Source organism: Mytilus edulis, chromosome 4 (genome assembly GCF_963676685.1).
Source record: "Mytilus edulis chromosome 4, xbMytEdul2.2, whole genome shotgun sequence".
NCBI lineage: Eukaryota > Metazoa > Mollusca > Bivalvia > Mytilida > Mytilidae > Mytilus > Mytilus edulis.
The window spans coordinates 68,695,498-68,720,002 of NC_092347.1; the positions used below are offsets into that span (position 1 = coordinate 68,695,498).

The 24,505-nt window shown below is 31.1% G+C and overlaps 1 protein-coding gene across 1 annotated transcript; it reads right to left on the bottom strand.

Moving 5' to 3' along the window:
- Positions 1-2,527: 2,527 nt before the first annotated feature.
- LOC139520330 (uncharacterized) lies at positions 2,528-23,856 on the bottom strand. The gene is made up of 10 exons (XM_071312877.1): positions 23,699-23,856; positions 16,264-17,931; positions 14,145-14,231; positions 11,048-11,212; positions 10,085-10,260; positions 8,657-8,806; positions 6,099-6,210; positions 5,384-5,561; positions 4,335-4,537; positions 2,528-3,460 (listed from the first exon to the last, which is right to left on the bottom strand). Exons 1-10 carry the CDS (start codon positions 23,703-23,705, stop codon positions 3,273-3,275), a joined length of 2,934 nt encoding a protein of 977 aa, XP_071168978.1. The 5' UTR covers positions 23,706-23,856; the 3' UTR covers positions 2,528-3,272.
- Positions 23,857-24,505: the final 649 nt, after the last annotated feature.

Consider the following 24,505-nt stretch of genomic DNA (forward strand, 5'->3'; position numbering starts at 1 on the left):
AAAATTAATGCGAAAGTATGGTACACGAAAGGCCACATTTTTGTTGTTTAAAGTTTTCACATATATCCTCAAGATTTTCTTTAATGACAAGCCTTCTGTCAATGACAAGACAAGACAATGAAATTGGTGAAAGGATTACATGGATTTGATAGTCTTAATAAACGAGGTAGCTTTTTCTTTTGAGTATAACTAGCTATTAAAATAAAATGAACATACTAAAATAAATTCTAGCATAAAATGTTCACAAATATGACTTACAAACTAACAAATCATGGGTAATTTAATGAGATGTGCACCAAAAAAGCATATAAATAACATAATCTAACGAGTTAATCCTATAATATTCAGTAAGTGTATACATCTTGTAATGTGAATAGTATACCTTATTTAATGTAAATCATTTGATTAATATATATTTTGTATGATTTAACACTCACTAAAGGTTGAAATGAGTTTTCTATCATCATGAATAATTACCTTTTACAACATATATTTTCCCTTTACATATATTATATTACCATATCTAAATGAAAAATATCATTTCAGAAGTTATTAAATTCCACAGAATTTAGGTTATTTTGATAAATTTGAAAATTTCAACAATTTTGAACTTGAAACTTGAACAATATCCAAACTATTAAAAAGTGTAACATATTGGATATCAAAATAAAAAAAATAAAAAAATAAAAAAAAATAAAAAGATGTTATAACTTTTGGAGAACTCTTTTGTAAAATGCAGTTCTTAAAACTGTAGGAAAATAAAAAGAGATGGGTCTTATTTCTGAAATATAATATAACGAATACATTTGGCAATAATGTATGGTGAAGACTTATTTTCTATCACTAACGAATATCTAAAATGAAAACCGTTATCATTAAGAAAGCTTAAATCATCATATCATTAGCTATTACAAAAATAACTATAAACGATTTATGGACTTCTATAATTTATTATATTCAACACTGAACAATCCATTTAGCACCATATTAAGGGACATTAGCACTACAATTTATAACAAATTACATATATGATGATAAGCTTTGGTACAAATGACTATGAAACATTTCACCATTGAAATACTTCATTATTTCAAACAAATTTCAGTTATAAAATATATCTAATTATGGCTATAGCATGACTGAGGGAACTACACAACTTTGAATGAAAGTTATGTTAATGATGAAATCTTAATTTATTCATATAAAAATTTTGAAAAAATAATTTAATTTAAATTTTCAAATATTTTTATTATAATAGTAGTAATTTAATGAATTAAAAATTTCTTAAATGTGTATGTCTTACCCGAAATCTTAATAAGTCTATCAATCAATAAAGTCAACTAAAATAGCTTTGATTTAAATGCACAGCAACCAGATCTGTGAGTATTCGTGATCTAAAATAAGAATATGAGTATTTCTCTCATAACATAAAATCTTCGGTGGCTGAGTGATATAGCTGTTCGTGCTTACATCCTGGGTTTTAAAATTATCAAATAGTCAATGGTACAGAATCGTTAAAACAGTTTAAATTATCACAAATCTGATGGATGATAAGCTCATATAATCAGGGTTTCCCCTGGGTCAATTATTTTTTTCACCACCTTTTTCGCCAAAACAATATATTTTTCGCCACTCTATTATTTTATTCGCCAAGTAACACAAATATATTTTTCTTTTAAAATTTTCCTTTTTTTTCCAGCCCCCTCCCCCTAAATAAGAAGTGGTTATTACAACAAAACAAAGCATCTTATCACTTGGAATTGATCCCTCGTGTAAGGTGTAGTCGTTACATTAAAGGGTTACTCTCATGCCAAACTTTTGAATAGATTTCATCATAACGACAGTTTTCTTTTCTAGACAATCGTAAATAAGTAATACTATATGCTTGAAACACGTGTGTCACTGAAACGACTTTGATGTACCCACTCAACAGCTCAAATCGATGTTCTATATGAAAGTTAAATGATAAAGTTTTAAATCAGAGACCTTTCTTGCTTTTGAACATTTTTCGTCATAACAACAATTCTATTTTCTGGACTATCATTAAAAGAAGGAGAGGAAGCGTAAAAATTTTGCTTCAAACACGTGCGTCGCAAAGTGGTTAATAAATCCCTTTTGTGACATGTGACAGAAGCCATTTAACTATCATTTTGTCATATCATACAATCAACACCTTTATTAATTAGTCCTTTGATGTCGATAGCTATGAATGCAATCAGCTGATTATTGATTTTCTGTCAAAATCTTAACGAGTTCAAGGTGAATTCCGAGTATTGTCTGATCGGTAAAGTCAGAGAAACCCGAAAAAAGTAAATAAACAAGATGGCTGAAAATGAATCGTTATATAATTAATATATATATTTCTGTCGCCAAATTCTTTCGCCAATGACGAATTTTAATCACCACAATTATTATTTTTTCGCAAATTGCGAAAATGGCGACCGCCAGCGGAAACCCTGCATATAATACAGTAATGCCCAAAGTCAATTGGTAATAAATATCATGTTGCTTAAGTGATTTTTTACTAAATGACTAAATGATTGTATACTAATGCTACAACATAACAGAACATCAATATATATATATATATATATTACAAAGGTCCTTTTTGGTATAATGTCATAGCTTTTATAAACTAAAACAGCTATCATTAAAAATAATATCATGATATGATTTGATTTGATATAATATAAAAATTTGTTGTCTAGTCATCAAAATAAAGTGATATGATATGAGTTTTGACTAAGAAAAGATAACCTGTTAAAATCATCATTAATTAAAGGTATTGTACAAGCAATACACCATGTATATATCAAACTAACAAAAAATAACTGACTGATAAAATAAAGTGCCTGGCAGTAAAAATAGTGGATAAAAGAACAATTTATACATCAAATAATTAGGATTAGCTTCAAACAATTTCATATTAAAAATGGTTAATTTAAAAACAAAATGCACAAAAGGTGATATGTTTCATATTAACAACGTCTGGTTTGATTATTGTGAAAATATTTTAAAACATATTGTACCATAGGTATTCTCTAATCAAGTAGAAGCTAAAATGCTTTTCTGTTATACATTTATACCACATCTTAATGTTGATCAAACAATTTGTACCACATGCTTTTTTGGCATACAATTTATACCACATGCTTTTGTCATACATTTATACCAAATGATTTCTTATCATGGTATATTTCAGCTGTTTCCTCTTTTCCTTAACAAGGTACATTCCAATGGCCAAGATCAACTTCTCAGTATTACTAAAACCTTCATTCTGCTGGAGGAGGATTTAAACAAAAAGGCAGTTTCCAAGTTTTAGCTCCTCCCTGTACTCTCAGAGATAACCAATCATCAATGTTACCAACATACTGAATGTCTGACTCATCTTGGTTTGTCTCGTATTCAACAGATGACGCATGGCGTTCTAAAGGACTAGTACTATTACTTCCTGGGCAACCTGAAAAATTCAATACATGTAATTAGTTTGGTTCCTTTATTTTATATTTTTATTTAAAAGACATGAATGTTATTTGAATTAATTTTTAATGGCAAGCTGAATTTGTCAATGCTACTTTATCTCAATCGTTGGTTACCTGAATACAGTATAACGTATCATGGCAGGCAAAATAATCTTACCCTGTTTGCCATTTTTTTGTTTTCATATAGCTGTTAGGAAAAGATATGCCAAATCATGGCTAGCATGCTATATGTACTGTCAGGTTGCTGTTTCACTACCAATTATTTCATTTCTTTTCACATTTACATATACAAATTATTATAGAGATCTTATGATTTTTCTTACACAAAATAAAATCTAAGCAAATTTAATTGGCTACTTCTTAAATAAAAGAAGAATGCAGAACAGAGTGCCCTGCTTGTAATTATGCAAGAGTCAATGTACTATGACAAATCAAAGTCTATTGAAATATTGTTTTCTTTGTAAGAATTAGTGATAGAGTGCACAAAAAAGCAATTTTTTCATGAATACAAGATTGGTGAAAGTGATGCTTATCAAATTCAAACTTGATCTATGTTTGATGGTAATAATAATTCTGTTTAAGCTTCATGACATTTGGTAAAGAAGGAGTATGCAAATACAAAATTTTCATTTTTTCCCATTTAAAAAGGATCAAAAAGAACAGTGAATTAGATCTGAAGCCACTCAAATTCAAACTTGATCTGTGTTTGTTGGTAACAAAAAGTTAGAGAATTGAAATAAATTTTTGGATGTGCAGATGAATAGACAGTCATAGGTAAGTAAATCTTAATGTCCCCTTTGCCTAGTTACAGGGACATAAAAACAATATATTAGGTATCTTGACATGACTTACTTAGATCGTCCATTGAACATTCCCTAAATCTGCCGCCACTCCTTCTGATTGGTTGTTTCTTCAGTAACAGTATACCACCATGTAAACATTTTAAGACATTCAGTTCTAACACAGTTTGTCTGACATCATCATTAACAATGTTATCACTCAGCCAGGTTCTGGTAAAGTTATAGTCTTGTTCTAACTGACAGGCACCAAGGTAACTGGAAAATAAATGATGCATTTTTGTATATCAGTTAACAAAGTTTCAATATACCATTAAAATCAAATCAATCCTTAAGCTTGTACAATTAAAAATTTAATATAGTTATATAATTAGATATACATATATATATAATATATGTGAAATTCAGATTTATATACTGTAAACCAACTAATTTTTGCGAGGGATTTATTTTTGCGACTTTCGTGAAAAGAAAACTATCGCGAATATAAGAAACTTGAATTTTTCTTTATTAAACTACATCAAGTAAATTTGAGAATCGTGAAATTAAATCGCCGCGAGATGGGATAGAAAGGGCTAAACGTGAAATAAAGTATCCCCAAAAATAAGTTGGTTTACAGTGTGTTAATACAGTAACGTAATGTTAGTACAAATGATGTCCGGAAATGCCTTTTCGTTTACTCTCTCTATCTGGTAATAAATGGTGTTGATGTAAGACATGTTTTTTATTCATGAGCTAGTTCCTAAACCAGTACTAAAGTTAAAAGACAAGCCCATATCATCACATTGTGGAGTACCTGGGCACTCTCTCTTGTAAAAAACATTGTTGATGTAAGACATGTTTTTATTCATGAGCTAGTTCCCAAATCAAAACTAAAATTAAAAGACAAGGCCCAAATCATCACAATAAGACTATAGAAAATTTACAGTGATAACAGCAGGCCTTTATAGAATCACATCCTTTTAACCAGTTTAGATTAAATAACAGTCAAAACTATAATTGACCTGAACATACATATGAAGCCTTAATACATATTCTATATGTATTTTTTTCAACATTCAATCTGTTATAATTACTTATACTGGTATATAACTGAATATTTACCTAAATTTGATTTTCTCTTTTAGAATGAAGTTTTTCCATGCTTCACAGACTGCTGATACTGCCATAGACATGGCATGGAGTTGTGATGTCAATTTTAATTTACTGACACCATCTACTACTGGTTCTAATATTGTCTCCAAGGCTAACTCAATGTACACACTATGTTCTTTGGGTACCTCTGTAATAACAATGTAAAAAAGTGTAAACCTTCGAAGATGTCGTCTCAAATAATTGAGAAAATGGAGAAGTCCATAATATCACTCAGATCAAATATTGAAATAGTAGACTGAGCAAAGATAAATTCTGTCAAACTGTTTACAAAGAGTTGCTCATCAACAAAGTTTTGGATGTGGACAACAACACAATAACTTTCATCAGTAAAGCTTTAAAAGGGCTGATTTCAAATAAAGTTAATACATGTTTTTAATGTTCATAGATTGGATCAAATACATTGTTTACCTAAACACAAATTTAGATGATTTTGTTATTGACATCCATTTCAGCATGAAAATAATTGGAATATATTTCTCAAGAATTAAATTAAGTAGAACCAATTATGATATATAAATGAGACAATTACTTTTGTCAATACAAAAAAAATAAAGAACATTTTATTTCAGATGATGAATAAAAATCTTCTTCTTTAATGAATTTGAAAAGCCATATTTTCCAGTTTTCTGATCATATAATATGAAATTAGGTAAACAACAATTACCTGTTCCTTTTTTCCTCCATCCTTTACCCAGAGGCATTGATTTCTGGAAGTACTCCTTTGACATATTCTTACAGTTATCTCCAAATAAGGTCATTGATGTTGCACTCAGGTTCTAAAATTATTGATATACATGCATGTTGTAACTTGTAACAAGAAAGATTTCCCAAATTTTACTTTTTGTATATGTCTCCCTATTGAACCTTTTGATTTTTATCATCAACAAAAAAAGCTGCCATCCCGTCAAAACTAAGTTACTCTAAGTGCTCCTTAAATCATTAATATTGCTTTATACTGAAATCTATATCCTTTGAAGAATAATGAATCTGCAACACAATGAGATGAGATACCCATTTGTTCTTGGTCCCCCCAAAAAAGTTGTTGTATTGCAAAGCATTTTTTTTAAACAGAAATAGACAGTATATATAGTACATGGTCAATGGACTCTAATGAATACAACGGTCAAAAGGTTCCACACTGTTTTTTTTTATTCCCCAAAAATGTTACAGTGAGTTGACTGTTAGTGTTGCTCTCCACCAATTGCAATTCATTCAAAATTTTGACCCAATTGCAATTTGTTTTATAAAATCAAATTGTTCAACTGGTCAGAAATTTGAACCAACTGCTGTAGAAAACCACAGACAAGTCATGAAAGTGCAAGGTGATAAAATAAAACATACTTACAATCCTATAAGACTTTTACTCCACTTTAATGATGTTGTGACAAAATTAGTTTATCAGTTTGTATAGTTATATTATATTCATTTCCATGCTGAAGGGGAACTGTTTATTTGAATTGCTATTAAATTGTCCAAACTAAGCTTTCATATAGTTTATCTTTCTAAAAGTATTCTATATTTATAAGAATCAGATATCATTTTAAATAAAACATCATATATTCAATTAAATATGTGAGAAATAACAATATGCTATTGATAAGTTTTCAGGGGAGATAACCTAAAATAGGCAAGGATTGTGCCTGATATTCATATGATGAAATCATAATCTTTCAATCAGTTTAATTGAAGTCTGGAGCTGGCATGTCAGTTAACTGCTAGTAGTCTGTTGTTATTTATGTATTATTGTCATTTTGTTTATTTTCTTTGGTTACATCTTCTGACATCAGACTCGGACTTCTCTTGAATTGAATTTTAAATGTGCGTATTGTTATGCATTTACTTTTCTACATTGGCTAGAGGTATAGGGGAGGGTTGAGATCTCATAAACATGTTTAACCCGCCACATTTTTGCGCCTGTCCCAAGTCAGGAGCCTCTGGCCTTTGTTAGTCTTGTATTTTTTTAATTTAGTTTCTTGTGTACAATTGGGAAATTAGTATGGCGTTCATTATCACTGAACTAGTATATATTTGTTTAGGGGCCAGCTGAAGGACGCCTCCGGGTGCGGGAATGTCTCGCTACATTGAAGACCTGTTAATGACCTTCTGCTGTTGTTTTTTCTATGGTCGGGTTGTTGTCTCTTTGACACATTCCCCATTTCCATTCTCAATTTTATATTTATAAGAATCAGACATTATGTGAATTAAAACATTTCATATTCAGTAAAATATGTGTAAAATTGCAATATATGTTTGTAGGAAGTTTCCATGGGGGAGATAATAACTTTTCTTTCAAAAAGTCTTTATTCAAAAGAATAATATTTTAGGTTATCTCCCCTGAAAACTTATCAATAGCATATTGTTATTTCACACATATTTTACTGAATATATGATGTTTTATTTAAAATGATATCTGATTCTTATAAATATAGAATACTTTTAGAAAGAAAAACTATATGAAAGCTTAGTTTGGACAATTGTATAGCAATTCAAAATAAACAGTTCCTCTTCCGCATGGAAATGACTATAATATATCTATACAAACTGATAAACTAATTTTGTCACAACATCATTAAAGTGGAGTTAAAGTCTTATAGGATTGTAAGTATGTTTTATTTTATCACCTTGCACTTTCACATTTTGACTGAACAATTTGTTCAATATTCTGACCAGTTGAACAATTTGGTTTAATAAAACAAATTGCAATTGGGTAAAAATTTTGAATGAGTTGCAATTGGTGGAGAGCAACACTAACAGTCAACTCACTGTAATATGAATCTGGTTGACAACTTACTGGTCAATACTTTCCAGTAGAGAGCTTAAGGTAACACATTTGAGATAATTTTGTACAATAATGACCTCATCTAACAGAGGTATGAGGAATTTTTACATTTGGAATGATTAAAGAAAGAAGCTTCGAAGAAGCCATACAAAACTTCTTTAAGAAAGACTAAGCTAATAAGATAAATTTGAAACTCATATGCAAGTTAAGCCATTATGTGACCAATAATTCTTTTAAGCTTAAAGAGTGTTCATTGTAATATTGAAATTATTTTTTTTTTACAAAAAACCCCTTAAATGAACACTTTGTTATCCATTCATTTAATGTGTTTGAGCTTTTGATTATGCCATTTGATAAGGGACTTTTCGTTTTAAATATTCCGCACGAGTTCAGTATTGTGTGATTTTACTTCTTAAATGACCAAACAGAATAAGATCATATACCTGCATCTGTTCATTTGTTTCTGCCAACTGTTTTGTGACATCACTAAGGTATGATATCATCTGTTGTTCCCATAGTTTATGACGACTTATATTTTTTCCACTAAATGTATGGGCCTGATAAAGTGACTTCTTTGTTTCATCTGCTAAAACCTACAATGAGATAAAAATTTATTGCATTACAATAGTACCGATTTTCTTCGAATTTGTGACTATATAAGATCAAATGTATTATAAATTACTAAACATTTACCCAAAGTAAATTGTATTGCAAATGGAGTTTTTTTTTAATGTCATTAGGTCCGAGACCACAAGACCACAATTGTCGTCCCTTGATTTTTGTTGTTCACAAATATAGTCCCTAGTGTTGACAGTGGGTTACTTGCCATTAATTTTTATACCTCTTCCAAATTTATTTTTCCATGTTTAATGCCTCAAATTGGAAGAAGGGGGGGGGGGGGGGGGGTTTGAAATTACACTGTAAAAAAATTCATAATTTTAAAGGAAAGTAGTGATTTGGTACAGCTGAAAAAGGTTGAAAATTAGCACTTCAGAAGCTGTCAAAAGATTTCAAGATGCCCTAAACATAAAATTGTCCATATTTTGAGTTAGAGCCGATGAAGTTTTCTATAATTTTGATATAATTTGTCCCAAATTTCATTGAGAAAGCGCAGGTGGGTTTTTTAATTTTCATTTATCTTCTTAAAGAAATGCACTACGAAATAATTTTGGTCTCAGACCATTATATATAAAGAATGCATTCAACTGTTTTCATATAATAACAAATGAAAAGGATAACTGTCAGCAAATGTCAATATTTATTCTTTGTTTTTCCACTTTTTAGTAAAACAAACATTGCATTCATGTTTAAAGTTTTAAGTTGGTTTTTGAATAGTGCAAATATTGATTTATATCTGAATATATCTATAATATAAATTTACTTCAAGGAATTATGCAAATAGAATAATGCCCCTTGAGAATGTCTTTTACCATCGTTATTAAATAATATACAATTACTGTCTTTTGATGAGGTAAATATGTAGTTTTTCAAAAAACAATTAAACCACATATTTACCAAAACAATAGACAGTAATTGTTTTATTCCATTTTCGGAGAGAAATGTATGTAATGGCAATTATTTACCAAAACCAATTGTAATCAACCGTTTTTTACTAAAATTATGCAGGTAAAAGCACGCGACGTTTCGCACGGTGAATATACTTTTTCCACAGGTGAATATGTTAATTTATTCATATAGAAAAACCTATTAAAATTTTATCAATATGCAATAACATAATTTATTCATTTGTTTGATTATCAAATATTTACAATAATTCACCAAATATCAATTCAGATTCACTCACCCATTATTATATAAAAGAGTTTAATTGGGTGTATAGTGGCCATTGTTTAAAAAAATTATCAATATACCTTTAGATCAGTCTGTGAGATTAACAGGAAATTGCCTACTGCCCAGCTAGACAAAAAGGTATTCGCTTTCTGCAAACACCACATGTGTGACATGTGACAATTGGCTAGCAGACGACAGATTACACTGGTCACATGACACAGATCTAGGTCCTGTTTTGGTACTAGAACACTGGAATCTGGAAGAAATATCAATTTATGAACATCCACAATAAAGAGCTGTGTCTTGTGCTCATGATACATACACCCTTTGAGTTTTTATAAAATAAAGTTTTATGATTCATCAAGGTCATGTGAGAAATAAATAAAATAAAGGGAAGTTATTTTAAAAGATATAAAACAGTCAATATTTAATGAACTGTTCAAAGCACTTTTCAGTTGTTGTCTGCAAACTGGAAAATCCACCCTTTTTTCAAGAATAAAATCCCATTACAAGGACGTCAAACCTAAAACATCTAAAGGGAGCTTACGTTAAAAGATATAAACAATTCACCAAAGTTTCAGGAATACTACGTCAAGTACTTTTTGAGTTATTTTCAGTAAACTGGAAAATCCCCCATTTTTATGAATAAATCAGAAACATAAAATCATGTAAAATCCAAAACTTATAAAAATCAAAAAGGAGCTCACATCAATAGATAAAATCAATTCACTAAAGTATTATGCAAATTGGTTGAAGCAATGTGATTTTATGAATGACATGTTGACTACAGATGGATGGACAGTCAGACAGACGGACAATGGTATACCATGATATATCCTGTAATCATCATATAAAAAGGCAGTCAGAGCTGCTATTTATAAGATAACTGATGAAGAGAATATTTAAAATTTTCTAATTTTGTTCTCTAATGCTTTCTAGCAAAAATGGAAGCTTTTAATATCTTTACTTAATTTTCATTTATAAGTTAACATATCACCCATTTATAATTTAAAACAGAAGTACACTTGTCACAAAAAAGTTACCTCTCCCTGACTCCGATAGATCTTTCATATTCTCTTGTAGTATACTAAACAAAGGTTGATATGTGTCTCTTAATAACATCCCTGTCCTTGTACTATAATCTCCTGAGGCTAGGGGGCAAGGGTAACATTTGTCTGATAGTCTGTTTCCTAAGGCTTCACATAGACCTAAAAATAGAAACAACTATAATCTCCTGAGGCTAGGGGGCAGGGGTAACATTTGTCTGATAGTCTGTTTCCTAAGGCTTCACATAGACCTAAAAATAGAAACAACTATAATCTCCTGAGGCTAGGGGGCAGGGGTAACATTTGTCTGATAGTCTGTTTCCTAAGGCTTCACACAGACCTAAAAAATAGAAATAACTATAATCTCCTGAGGCTAGAGGACAGGGGTAACATTTGTCTGATAGTCTGTTTCCTAAGGCTTCACACAGACCTAAAAAATAGAAACAACCGTTATCTCAATTCAAAACCAATTAAATGTATATGTAGTATTCAATCTACAATGTACAATGTAGAAATCTGTCTAGGTTTGAAATTTAATTGTATGTCTCTCTTAATTAATATTGATTTTTTGTGTCATTGGTTTTCTAACTGTGAATCAAAAGTATTATCATTTGAATATTTTCTTTGATATGTTAGAGACAAGAGTGCACACGCTGAAATGTCTCGCCTTCTATACTAATCATTGATATTATGTTGATAGTCCTAAGTATAAAGCTAAGCTTTATTACAACTGTCACATAAACTTAACATTAACCAAGATAACTAAAAAAAGACCAATGAACCTTGAAAATGAGGTCAAGGTCAGATGAAACATGCCAGGCAGACATGTACAGCTAACAATGCTTCTATATACAACATATATTGTTGACCCATTACTTATAGTTTAAGAAAAATAGACCAAAACACAAAAACTTAACACTGTGCAATGAACCGTGAAAATGAGGTCACAGTCAAATAAAACCTGCGCGACTGACATAAAGATCATAAAATATTTCCATACACCAAATATAGTTGACCTATGGCATATAGTATTAGATAAAAAGACCAAAACTCAAAAACTTAACTTTGACCACTGAACCATGAAAATGAGGACAGGGTCACTGGACATCTGCCCGCTAGACATGTACACCTTGCAATCATTCCATACATCAAATATAGTAGACCTATTGCATATAGTATGAGAAAAACAGGGTCAAGGTCAGATGACACCTGCCAGTTGGACATGTACACCTTACAGTCCTTCCATACATCGAATATACTAGCCCTATTGCTTATAGTATCTGAGATATGGACTTGACCACCAAAACTTAACCTTGTTCACTGATCCATGAAATGAGGTCGAGGTCAAGTGAAAACTGTCTGACAGACATGAGGACCTTGCAAGGTACGCACATATCAAATATAGTTATCCTATTACTTATGATAAGAGAGAATTCAACATTACAAAAAATTTGAACTTTTTTTTCAAAGTGGTCACTGAACCATGAAAATGAGGTCAAGGACATTGGACATGTGACTGACAGAAACTTCGTAACATGGAGCATCTATATACAAAGTATGAAGCATCCAGGTCTTCCACCTTCTAAAATATAAAGCTTTTAAGAAGTGAGCTAACACCGCCGCCGCCGCCGTAGCCGCCGCCGCCGGATCACTATCCCTATGTCGAGCTTTCTGCAACAAAAGTTGCAGGCTCGACAATATATGATATGAAATTAGCAGGTTGCAAAAATAACTTTAAATTATAATTTTTCAAAAAAACATTTGAATTGCTGTACCTAAAAACTCCTACATGAACACAAATGTAAGTAGTGTTACAGTGTTACATGAAAAGATGCAAAGTTTAAAAAAAACCACTTTCAATCATATGTGATTTTCAGTCTTTCGCATTTTTAGTGTACTGGGATAATATGTATACATTTTGTATCAAAGTTATTTATCAATTTGTGTTAATAATTGTTGGTTTTATAAATACCGTATTTATTCTAATAAACGCCCCGGGGGCGAAGACAATTTCCAAAAGGGGGGCGTCAATTAGAGAAACGAATTTCGTACCTTACTTCATAGACCTTTACCTGAATTTTTTTGAAACAGACTATAGTAACATACACGTGTTTCTTATTGTCTCCATAATCTATAAGTAGCGTTTATCGGTAATGTGACCTCATCAAATAATTTGTTAATAAATTTTCGAATGAACAAGGGTGCAATAACAATAACATTTGATGTATAAATTTATTCAATATTAGTTTAGAAATGCATGCCTGTTTATAACGTTGAACTTTAATAGCGTACTGTGTAACTGACAGATCTATTTTTGGAACTTGTACACACTGTGTTGTATTATCGGACTGGATTAAAACATGGGCATTATTGATTTTTCGTTTCATGTTTCTGAGTGACCGCCGGGTCGATGTCTTTGCAATATTGTAATGTGTAAGTTTCAATTTTATTTTTTTAACTACAAAATGGGGGCGTTTATTAGAAGTCAAAAGTTCTGAACGCACGATTTTCGGTAGGGGGCGTTAATTAGAAGGGGGCTTTAAATAGAATAAATACGGTAGACAGAAAATTTTCATGAATTGCTAACAAAAGAGAAATTGATATAATCTATGCAATATTTTTCCTTAACATGAATTAGAGATATCAAAAAGCCAATTATGTACAAACAAACAAAAAACAACGTATTAGCATATGTCGAATGTTGTTTTTGTTACAACAAAACAAAGAGATTTTTTAAAAAGAATGCAAGTTTCCTTTAGTCATGTTACAAGAAATTACTAATGTAGTTTTTATAAATTGTTTCTCCAATAATTGGCAATGCTAATAACATGCACATATTTAAATTCCAATCCCTATATTACAAAAATTCAAAGTATTTTCTTTTATCCTTTAATAAATAACTTGAAACATGAAATGACTTTCACTGATATACACATTACGTATATATCTAATTCAAAATTGAAATATGGACTATTTTCAAAAAACCTTTAAATCTATCATGACTAGTCTAGATTTGAATTTTAAGGTGTTTAATTTAGACAACTTATTAAAATTAGTTCTTAAACTGAATCCTTGTATTATACATTATACTTACATGAATCCCATGATGATAAAGCTGATATAACATGAAGTTTCCGTGCTGTTGCCAATAGTGATGGTACAGAGCTTGGTGGAAATAAATCTGTTCAAATAAAAACATCAAACATATATTTCTCAATACATTAACTCATAACTATAGAACTCAGCAGAACTGGACATTGTCAGTGTAATTATTTGTTTTTGTTTTAATTCAACCTTTATCAACAGGATCAATGCAAATCACTACATTTTTGTACTATAAAGACATTGATCAGTCAAAAGTATTTTTTTTTGTGGCAAATAAATTTTAATAATAACACAACTTGCTTCATGAGCTTATTTCTGGAAATAAACTATGTTATTCCATATTGGTATTATGTTAGTAGGTTTCTCTATATGAATTGGATTTTGAATAAAAAAGCATATCTACCTGAGAAAGTGTTAATCACCGCGCTAAACGTTACGCGCTTTTACATGCAAAGTTATGGTAAAATGTTTCATGTAAAAAAAATTGGTATATGTTTGTCATTAAATACATTTTCTTCTCTCGGAATATGGAATAAAACAATTACTGTCCTTTGGTTCGGTAAATATGGGGTTTTATTGACTTTTGAAAAACTGATATTCACTTCTGCCGTCGGCCTCAGTGAATATCATTTTTCAAAAGTCAATAAAACCGCATATTTACCTCATCAAAAGACAGTAATTGTATAATATTATACATGTAGGTCAGTAAGATTGCAATTACAAATGAATGTGTACATGTTACTATGTTATTAAAATCTACAAATGTAATGAAAAGGAGCTTCAAATTTAAATATCGATCAGAAAATTAATGAAAATCAAAATAAAAAGTGCATATGGATATGGATTAATTAGGCAGATGATGAGAGTTGAAATGATAAAAGAGATATAAGATCTACAATTTTCAATATTGACAATAACAAAAGATGGCGGACTATAAACAAACATAACAAAATCTAGATTTTTTTTGTTTCATGCTTATTATAGTAAATGTACATTTGGGCAAGCATTTTTAATGTTGAAGTATACTATAGCAAAGAAATCAGTTCTGAATTTTGTGGAAAACATGCTTGGTATTTCATCAACTATCAGTCGTTTACGTTTGGGTCGAGAATTCTCAAAATTCAGGAGGTTACATTGGGGAATTTTACTGAAAATCAAGGGCAACTAGAATTTTTCTCTGGAGCTTCTCTAGAGCAAAGTGGGTAGACCCAAATTACTCTCTTCACCTGGTGTGGTGACCCCTGAGCATGTTAATGATTTATTGTGTACATGTAAAGTACTGGAAAACAAATTGCATTTTGTAAAGCTGATTACTGCTGCATAAATATAATTTTCAAAAGATGATAATGCAAAAAGATAAATCAAGCTACATGTAATGCCTAATCCCTCATACAACACATGTACATGTAACAACTAATAACATAAACAAAAAATATGTATATAATTAACATAGATACCACATAGTTTGAGTAATAAATTATTTATGCTTAATTTTGTGATAATCAATTTAATCAGTAATAATTGGTTCTGTCATTGATGGGAACATGGACTGTCAATTGATGTTAACATATAAAATCTGTGTAAATAAGTTAAAATTACTGACAAAACTCAATTATATCCTACGTAAATATAATAATTGAAGCTTTATCAGAAGTCGTCTGATTTTCAAAAAAATCCATAAAATGAAAATTTTCTTCTTAACATGTCTGAGATCCAATTGCAAAGGTTCTAGATAACCAAGATAACAACTGAGAACTGTTTATAATCAAAGAACCTTTGACAGGAAGCTCAAACAACTCACACCCTTGACACCCCACCCCATCTTCTTTCTAGTGGATTACAAGTGGCAACAATTAGTTAAAAAAATAAACCCCCTCTTCTTATAAGGACTTTTAAGGAGCATAGAACATAAAATTGATTTAGCAAAGAACATACATGTAACTAAGCTCCATGTTAAATCCTTGCTATAGCATAAAACATTTAATTTTTGCACAAGGAATTACTAGGCTTCAGACAACAGACACAAAGTGTTAATTATAACTCATCATCACTAATAATGGCCTTTTGTGATCGACAAGAAAAACAGTCATAAATATCTTGTAACTTACCTTTTAAGCCAGCATTTTCCATCATACTTCTAACAATGGCTATCAATGTGGTATTACAAATGACAATGCTTCCAAGACTAAAATAATCATGTCCCTGTTCTCTTGCTCCCCAATCATGTTCATAGAAACACAACTCTAAAGCATTACCAAATTCTTTCCATAAAACATCTAAATATTTTTTGACTAGTTGATCTTTTATGGTACTGTCTGCACTATCTCCCCAAGAAACTGTCTTCCGTTTAGAATCTGTTCTTGATAACACTGGTGTATCTGGACCTTTTGGTGGTCTTTCAGAATCAGATTTGCTGATTGTGCGACTGGTTTTGTGCCTTGTTTTAGAATGACTCTCACTTTTACGTAATATGTGTGTAGAATGACAAACAATTTGAAGAAATGCCTCGGCAAAAGTTTGTTCATTTTGAGAGAATGTTGATAATGGAGGAGGTTCAGAAGATAGATCAGGTGCTTTGATTGAACCAACTTTTAAAACAGCACCACTAATACTGGTTGTGCTTCCTGTTGCAGTGTGGTAATCAGACGTGTCCAGTCCTGGTATGGCGGACATAGGACGTCTCTGTACCTCGTCATTCCAAACATACAAAGGAAGTTTACCAGAAAACAAGATTCTCATGAAATCATCATTGGCTGTGAAGAATCTGTGTGTCTGATGAGCTGCATATCTAGCTCTCTCACTCGCCAAAATGTTCATGACATTGATGAAAGGTATTGCCTTGACACTGATACCAGCATGGCGTGAGAGGTTAGACAGAGCTGCACTTGGAGTTAATATTTTTTCCTTTTTACTAATAAGTTCCCTAATGAAATATGTCTTCCCACGAGCTTTTGGTAGCCCATTCAAAATATTATTGAAATCTTCAAGTCCCCTTGTTACATTCCATAAGATTTCATGGGTTAAATTAGAATATGAACCATGGGCAAAGACTTTTAAGCCAATCATTATTAACTTTTCCATCCAGTAGATGGCATTGTTGTACAATTGGAATAGTTTTTCTCTGATATGTTCGACATCGATATAGAGGCGACCCAAAATTGGTAAAAGCCATTTGCTTGTATGTAGACGTTGTTTAATGGTATTCCAGTGTCCAACATGGACCCGTAAATCCTCACAAAGACCATTCAAACAATATAATTTACTCATGGGAGCTTCAGTCAGACAGTTGTGTGTTATTCCATACAATGTTCTGTATTCAAGCTGGACTAAATTCTCTAAATCTTTAACAAAAGTCGAAACAGATTTTATTCTAAACAAACAATCACGTAAGAATTCAAGTCTTGCTCTTTCTTCAAGGATCTTGCGCAGCTCCAAGTATTGTTTACCAATGCCCAAGACATGTCGGCAATGAAGAAAACTAATGTTACCATGTTCAGAATGGCGCCGGCCAACATGGTGACCAGGATTTAGAATCTGAAATGGTTTCCGCAACAATTTGATTGCTTCTTCTGCATCTACATTATCAAACTCTCTTTCATTACCAGACAAAGAATGAGGTGAGCTATTAAAATATTTCTCGTACATATTCTGAGTCGAGTCTAAATCATCTATATCAAAATCACTCAGCGACCCTGGTACATGTACCCGATGAGAGTCAATAGGGGGTAGGGTATCTGACATTCCATTATCATAAGAGTCAGCAACTTCAAAACTACCTGAAATTAAAATAAGATTAAATAAATCGTCACGTCTATTTCACTTTTATTTAGACTGGAGAGACTATTGAACTTTCAAATTTTTTATCAATCAGAACAAAAAAATGTTTGTAAAATTAAATAATATTGCTTTCCTACCTTTAAGTATATATGTACATGTAATGTACCTAACCCATTTTTCCAGAATTTATGCAGTAACTCAAGAATTATTTTTTTGGGCCTAATTTAGGAACATCTAGGTAGCTTTTGTAAGTCTTGGTTTTTTTTATATCTTGGTTCCTATCTGTTTTGAAGTATAAGGACATCAATTTTACATTTACATGTACAAATGTACCAGTACAATGTACTTTTATCATATGAATACTGTAAATTCAGAAATTATTGCAAAAAATGGGACAGGGTAATAAATGCAATAATTTAAACTTGGATTTTAAAATCTTTTAAATGAATTAAAAAGGATTTTCTCAATATCTCAAAAATTAGAATCGCACTTACTTTTTTTGTAAGTCTTATATGACAAAAGCCCAATAATGCACGCAATAATTTCTGAATTTATAGCAAGGCCTTGATCAAGCCTGCTCCTGTGTGTTGATTATGGATTGTGTTGAATGTCAATTGATGACCTTAAGCTATTTTCTGTTTTATTTTCAGGTTTTTGTCTCTTTGACACATCTTAGTTTTACAAATTGTGTAAAATTGCTTTAAAGGGCGACAATTCCTTAATACATGTAATAGGTATATTGAAGTTTTTTTGAAAATTTTCACTTTTTTGTAGTTCTTACTTTGCTTAACATTTTTACTGTTCAATGTTTACTCTTTATCTTTATCTATGATATTATTCAAGAGAATAACAAAAAACTGCAAAATTTCATTAAAATTATCAATTATGGGGAAATAACCCAAATATTGATCAACTGATTCATCTTCGAATTTCAGGGCAGGTAGTTCTTGACCTAATAAACACTGTTTCCCCAAATGTCAGATTTGCACTAAATGCTAACTTCTTTTTAGATACATGTATAAGCCAAAAAAAACCTGCATTTTACACAGGCTACTGTACATTGTATGTTCTATTTTTATCCATGATTGCCATGTTTTTGACGAAACAGAAAATAAAACAGATGGTTTATACTAGATACCATAAGGATCATTCTATTCAAGTTAAGTTGAAATTGGTACAGCAGTTTCAGAGATTTTTTCAACAAACATGATGAACAAATATTGTAAAATTGGCTTTAAAGGCCAATAACCATGATAACTCCTTAGGGGTCAATAAACAATTTCAGTCAATTTTCTCAATCAAAACCTATCCCTAATAAATTTTAAATATATATCTTAGTTCTATCAAAAATAAAATCCACTATAAAATTTGGTTCAGATATTGGATTTTTTTTTACAGCTAGTTCAGCACATCAAAGTATGAAAAAATGTGTACCTACACCAAGACCTCCACACATGGTCATAATGGTTAAAGCCAATCAGCATTACTTTACCACTTTTAACTATATACATGTACATGTATAAACAAACATTTGATATTTGAAATAAAAGAACAGAATGGATTTTAAAAATATGGTACATGTATTCAGGGAAAAATTCACAACTTTTGTCCTAGAGGAGCATTGATCAGTTTCCTGCATTTTACATGTTAAAAGATCTAAGGTATTCGATTTTCGTTAAAATTGTATATGTGGGTTTTTTCTGTGTCATAGGAATTCGAAGGCATCACAGAAAACAAATCAAAAAAGTCTTTCAAGAGGTTTAAATACAATTACTGTTAACCTACTTATTTTCCCAGATACTTTATTCCAATTTAAGCCTTTTCTATCCTTTTTCGCTGCGATGTAATTTAGCGATTTTCAAAATTACTTGAAGTAGTTGAATATATATGTAACGATGAAAGTTTTTTATTTTCCTTATTATTCTTCTTGCGAACATAAGTAGGTTTACAGTATTTGGACTAAATGTATTTATGGGGTCTCATTGGGGGGTTCTGATCCCGGTGTCAAGTATAAGCCGCTGTACATTTACTAAGTAACTAACGTCACTAACGTTACCTATTGTTTTACGTTGCCTATTGTTTACGTAACGTTGCCTTGTGAGCAACGTCTCATAACTTGAATACAATTTGATATGAACACAACGCCTTTCATTACTAGCCCTTAAGCGAAGTACTAACCACAAGAAACACGATACACGATATTGGTGCTGTGACCCATGGAGAAATTGAAAGCAATTCCTGGTGGTCACCGTAGTGCAATTACAAGATTAATTAATAGAACGAAGGAAAGAATTTCGCAAGAAGATATTTGACATGAAGAACTTTCGGCTGCCGCAGATAACCTTACAAAGAAGAGGAACCTGCTTGAATCTTTAGACTCACAGTGATCGTGATGAAGTAATAATAATAATACAAGAAGTGCAGAGGAAGTGCCTGAAATGTCCTCTAATACGGAACGTCTGGAATAAGTATGGTATCGACGAAGACCCAAGTTTAATGTTTTAAAAAAACCCATGAACATGCATGAACAAGCCAAGGCAACAGTACCAGTTTAAACATTATAAATAAAGGTTATCTTTAATATTGTCCGTTTTGGAAGAAGTTATTGTATATTCATTGAAATTACAGAATCACAGGAACAATATCCATGATATTATTTAAAATCATAAAGGTAAGTATCAACACCTCTTTGCCAAAAAATAATGATACTTTTTATTTTTTTTACAAAAGTCAATTCAAATGGCCCACTCATTTGACAACATGGCCCATTATTTTTTAAAATGGCCCATTGAATTTATTTTTGAGGGACCCTGGGCCCATAGTGAAAAAATTTGTAAGGGTTCCACGGAACCCAGTGTCTCGCCTACTTTTGCTGTTGATAGCAGACTCAACAAAAATGAGGAAAAACATCAATAAAAATTTCCCTCTCGATACTGTCTTTTGATTGAAAGAAGCTTCCAAGTTTGGTAAAAAAATCCAGGATAGTTTATGAATCTAATAAATGTTTAATAAACTTTAACTGCAGACAGTATGTAATGTTAACTGGAAGAAAAACTAAGTCCATTTATAAGTAAAATACGGAAAAAGTGATTTTTTTATTTACAAAATTTACTTCTGAATAATATCTTATAATCAGAAACAAGCTTTTGTCTAAGTTTGGTAGAAATCCAGGATAGTTTAAGAACATTATAAAAATTTTAAAAACTTAAACCACATAGTGAATGTTTTGTTTCTGGCAAAAAAACTAAGTCCATCTATAAGTAAAATACAGAAAAGTGGAAATTTATTTTTACAAAATTTTCTTCTTGATACTATCTTATGATCATAAACAAGCTTCTGTCCAAGTTTGGTACAAATCAAGAATAGTTTATGAAAGTTATTAAAATTTTAAAAACTTTAACCACAGAGTGAATGTAATGTTTCCTCGCAGAAAAACTAAGTCCATTTATAAGTAAAATACGGAAAAAATGGAATTTTATTTTTACAAAATTTACTTCTGGATACTTTCTTATGATCAAAAACCAGCTTCTGTCCAAGTTTGGTAGAAATTCAGTATAGTTTAAGAAAGTTATTAAAATTTCAAAAACTTTAACCACAGAGTGAATATTTGTGGACGCTGCCGCCGCCGACACCGGAATGTAGGATCGTTTAGTCTTGCTTTTTCGACTAAAGTTGAAGGCTCGACAAAAAACCTTCCAGGTCACTGGACTCACAGATCTTAGATGGAACCGAACTAGAAGAAATGGAACAAGAAATTCTTGACGCGGACGATTATGCAATGAATATGGAAGTCGCCATTCGCCAATTCAAGGAAATAGTTTCTGCAAACAAAACAACCTCATTTCAACAAACAATGAGTGAATCAACTTATGTTCCTATAGCAAATACATTCTATTACAGTTTTGTCAGTTTCCTGTATCCCGCTTACTCAATGTAGGTAAAATGTAAGCAATTCTATTTTTTTTGTAATTTCTAATGTCCTGCTAGACTAAATTTCATGTTTTCACAGCACAATAATTTAACTTTCACGTGTCACACTTACAGAAAATCTGCAATCCCGTGCCACGCTTACAAAATTGTAACAGTGTAATACATTTGTAATAGGCAGTGTCTGCGGGTACCCGCATGTGGGTACGAATAGTCAAATTGCCGTTCTAGGCTGCACGTACCCACATCCGGTTTTCTATTAAAATGCCATCGGATCGGGAATGAAACGTGAAATATATACCGAAATTATCGATAATATGGGGATTTCGTGGTAGAAAGAGTGAAGAGTATGAAAAATAATATTTTCAAATTGTATTTATTAAATAATGATACATAATAAACATTGCAAAATTAAACGCACAATGATGTAAAATGAAACTGTACAGTCCCTGTAAAAGAAAAAGATGATAGAAATTAATAATATTATTAAATTTAAATGAAAATTTAAAGAATAACATTTTAATAATTTAAAAATATACCCATATGATATTTTAAAATAATCTTTTAGTAAAATGTAAAACAGAAACTGAAATTTTAAAATATATAAAACTACTAAAAGCTTGAGTTTATAAAAAGTTAAAGAAGCAAGTAATAAATCAATTTAAACCAATTATAAAAGATTCATGTAACTTGTTAAGATTTCGAACAAATTTTACATATCCAATATATGATTGTTTTGGCACAGATTTCAACCCTGCACATTTCCAATGTTGCCAGTCTAAACATTTGGAAAGTACTGAAATTAGACATATCCTTAATATCAAGAACGATTTACAATACAAAAACTAGAAATAATCGACATAAAAAAAAACTGAAAAGAAACGCGGCAAATTCGATTAAAAACTACAATTTAAAACAAATACCTTGTATTCGGCCTTTTTTCTGTCGAATTTGTTTGGAATTTTTTCCCACCATGAATGCAGGAAAAATTTATTTCGTTATACTTTAAATCTTCTTTAATTTTTGTGCTCCCGGTTCTTCTTTTCTCTGCGGCTGCTATAGACTGCGAATTTTTTTTATACAATTGTATGAAATTTAACGCCTGATAGTTCTGTACAAATCTTTCTAATTCATTATAAGTCTGAAATGTCTTCCCCACAGTTATAATATCACTCTCTTCCATTTTTTAAAAGAATATTTACTAACTGAGAAAAAACTGTTCACTTGCCTTTATATATATGTGTATATTTCTAAAAATTCTGAGTAGTTTTAATCAATTTATTCACTAATTGCAACAAATTCCGTATATATTTCACGTATCATTCCCGATCCGACGGCATTTTATTATAAAACCGGATGTGGGTACGTGCAGCCTAGAAAGGCAATTTGACTATTCGTACCCAAATGCGGGTACGCGCAGACACTGCCTTTGTAATACTGCATCACTGAAATTGTCTTGCTGAAAACTGGGACTACATTTATTACCCTTACATATTATTCATTAGTAATATTTGAATGAGCAAAACTTAAATATCTGAAGGAGCTCTTCATGTATAGCACCTGCCTCATAGACATAGTAATTTCTAATATTAAAACAAAATAATAAACCAATACTTAAAAATAGATTTGCATGGTGTTTAATTGCACTTTTTAATATCATTAGTAGTTTTGTAACTTTGTGTTTCTTCTTTTGAATATAAACTACAGTGAATGAAGCACAGTTGAACTGTTCTTTTATAAAATATGGAAGTAACTTTAAGTTGTGCAATGATCATCCCGTGTTTCAGATAATAATATATTTTTTTGACATATTTCGACTAAATATCTAAATTCCTTTACCTGACATGTTTAACAGATTCAATAAAAGATAAATATAATTTACGTCTCCCGGTTTTCTCTATGATTTTTCAATGCTGAATCATCATTGTTGTGAAATATGAGAAAGTACAGGTTGGAAAATTTGTCGGCCATGTTACCAAAACAAGTGCGGTCACGTGACACTGGAGTCTAATTTTGAAGTCGGATATCAAACATATCAATTCCGTAAAATTTATAAATTTCATCATATTTTTAACAGAGTTCAGTTATGATCAGTTATGCTTAAGAGGCTCACAATTTCAAGACTCTTATATAAACTACATTTCTATGGTATACAAAATGAAACAGTCACTTCTCTAAAAATATTTAGAGTGGGAGAAAGTACTACCTTCCATTGTGTAATAGTATGAGGAAAAAATGAATATTTGTAACAATCTTTAAATGTACTAAGTAGGTGTCTGTAAGTTTGTGGATGAAATTGTCAGGTTCGGTTGTCTGTTGGTATGAGTAATTCTGATGGTACAGCGACAATATGGTGAACAATTTTATAAAACATTGATTATAAGCCTCTAGTTTTAAGTCTGCGCCGGTTGTTGTAAGGTAGGCCAATTTAAAGTATTGAGCATGTCTGTAACGCTACTGGTGTTGGGATAACGATTACAGGCATACCTAGCAGCCCGACGTTGAACCATCTCAAGTTTAATGCATTGTTCAGCAGTATGAGGGTTCCAAACCGAACAAGCATATTCTAGTTTTGTTCGGACAAGTACTAGATATGCCTGAGACTTAATGTTTGTGATGGATGTTTTCATATTTCTTTTTAGAAAG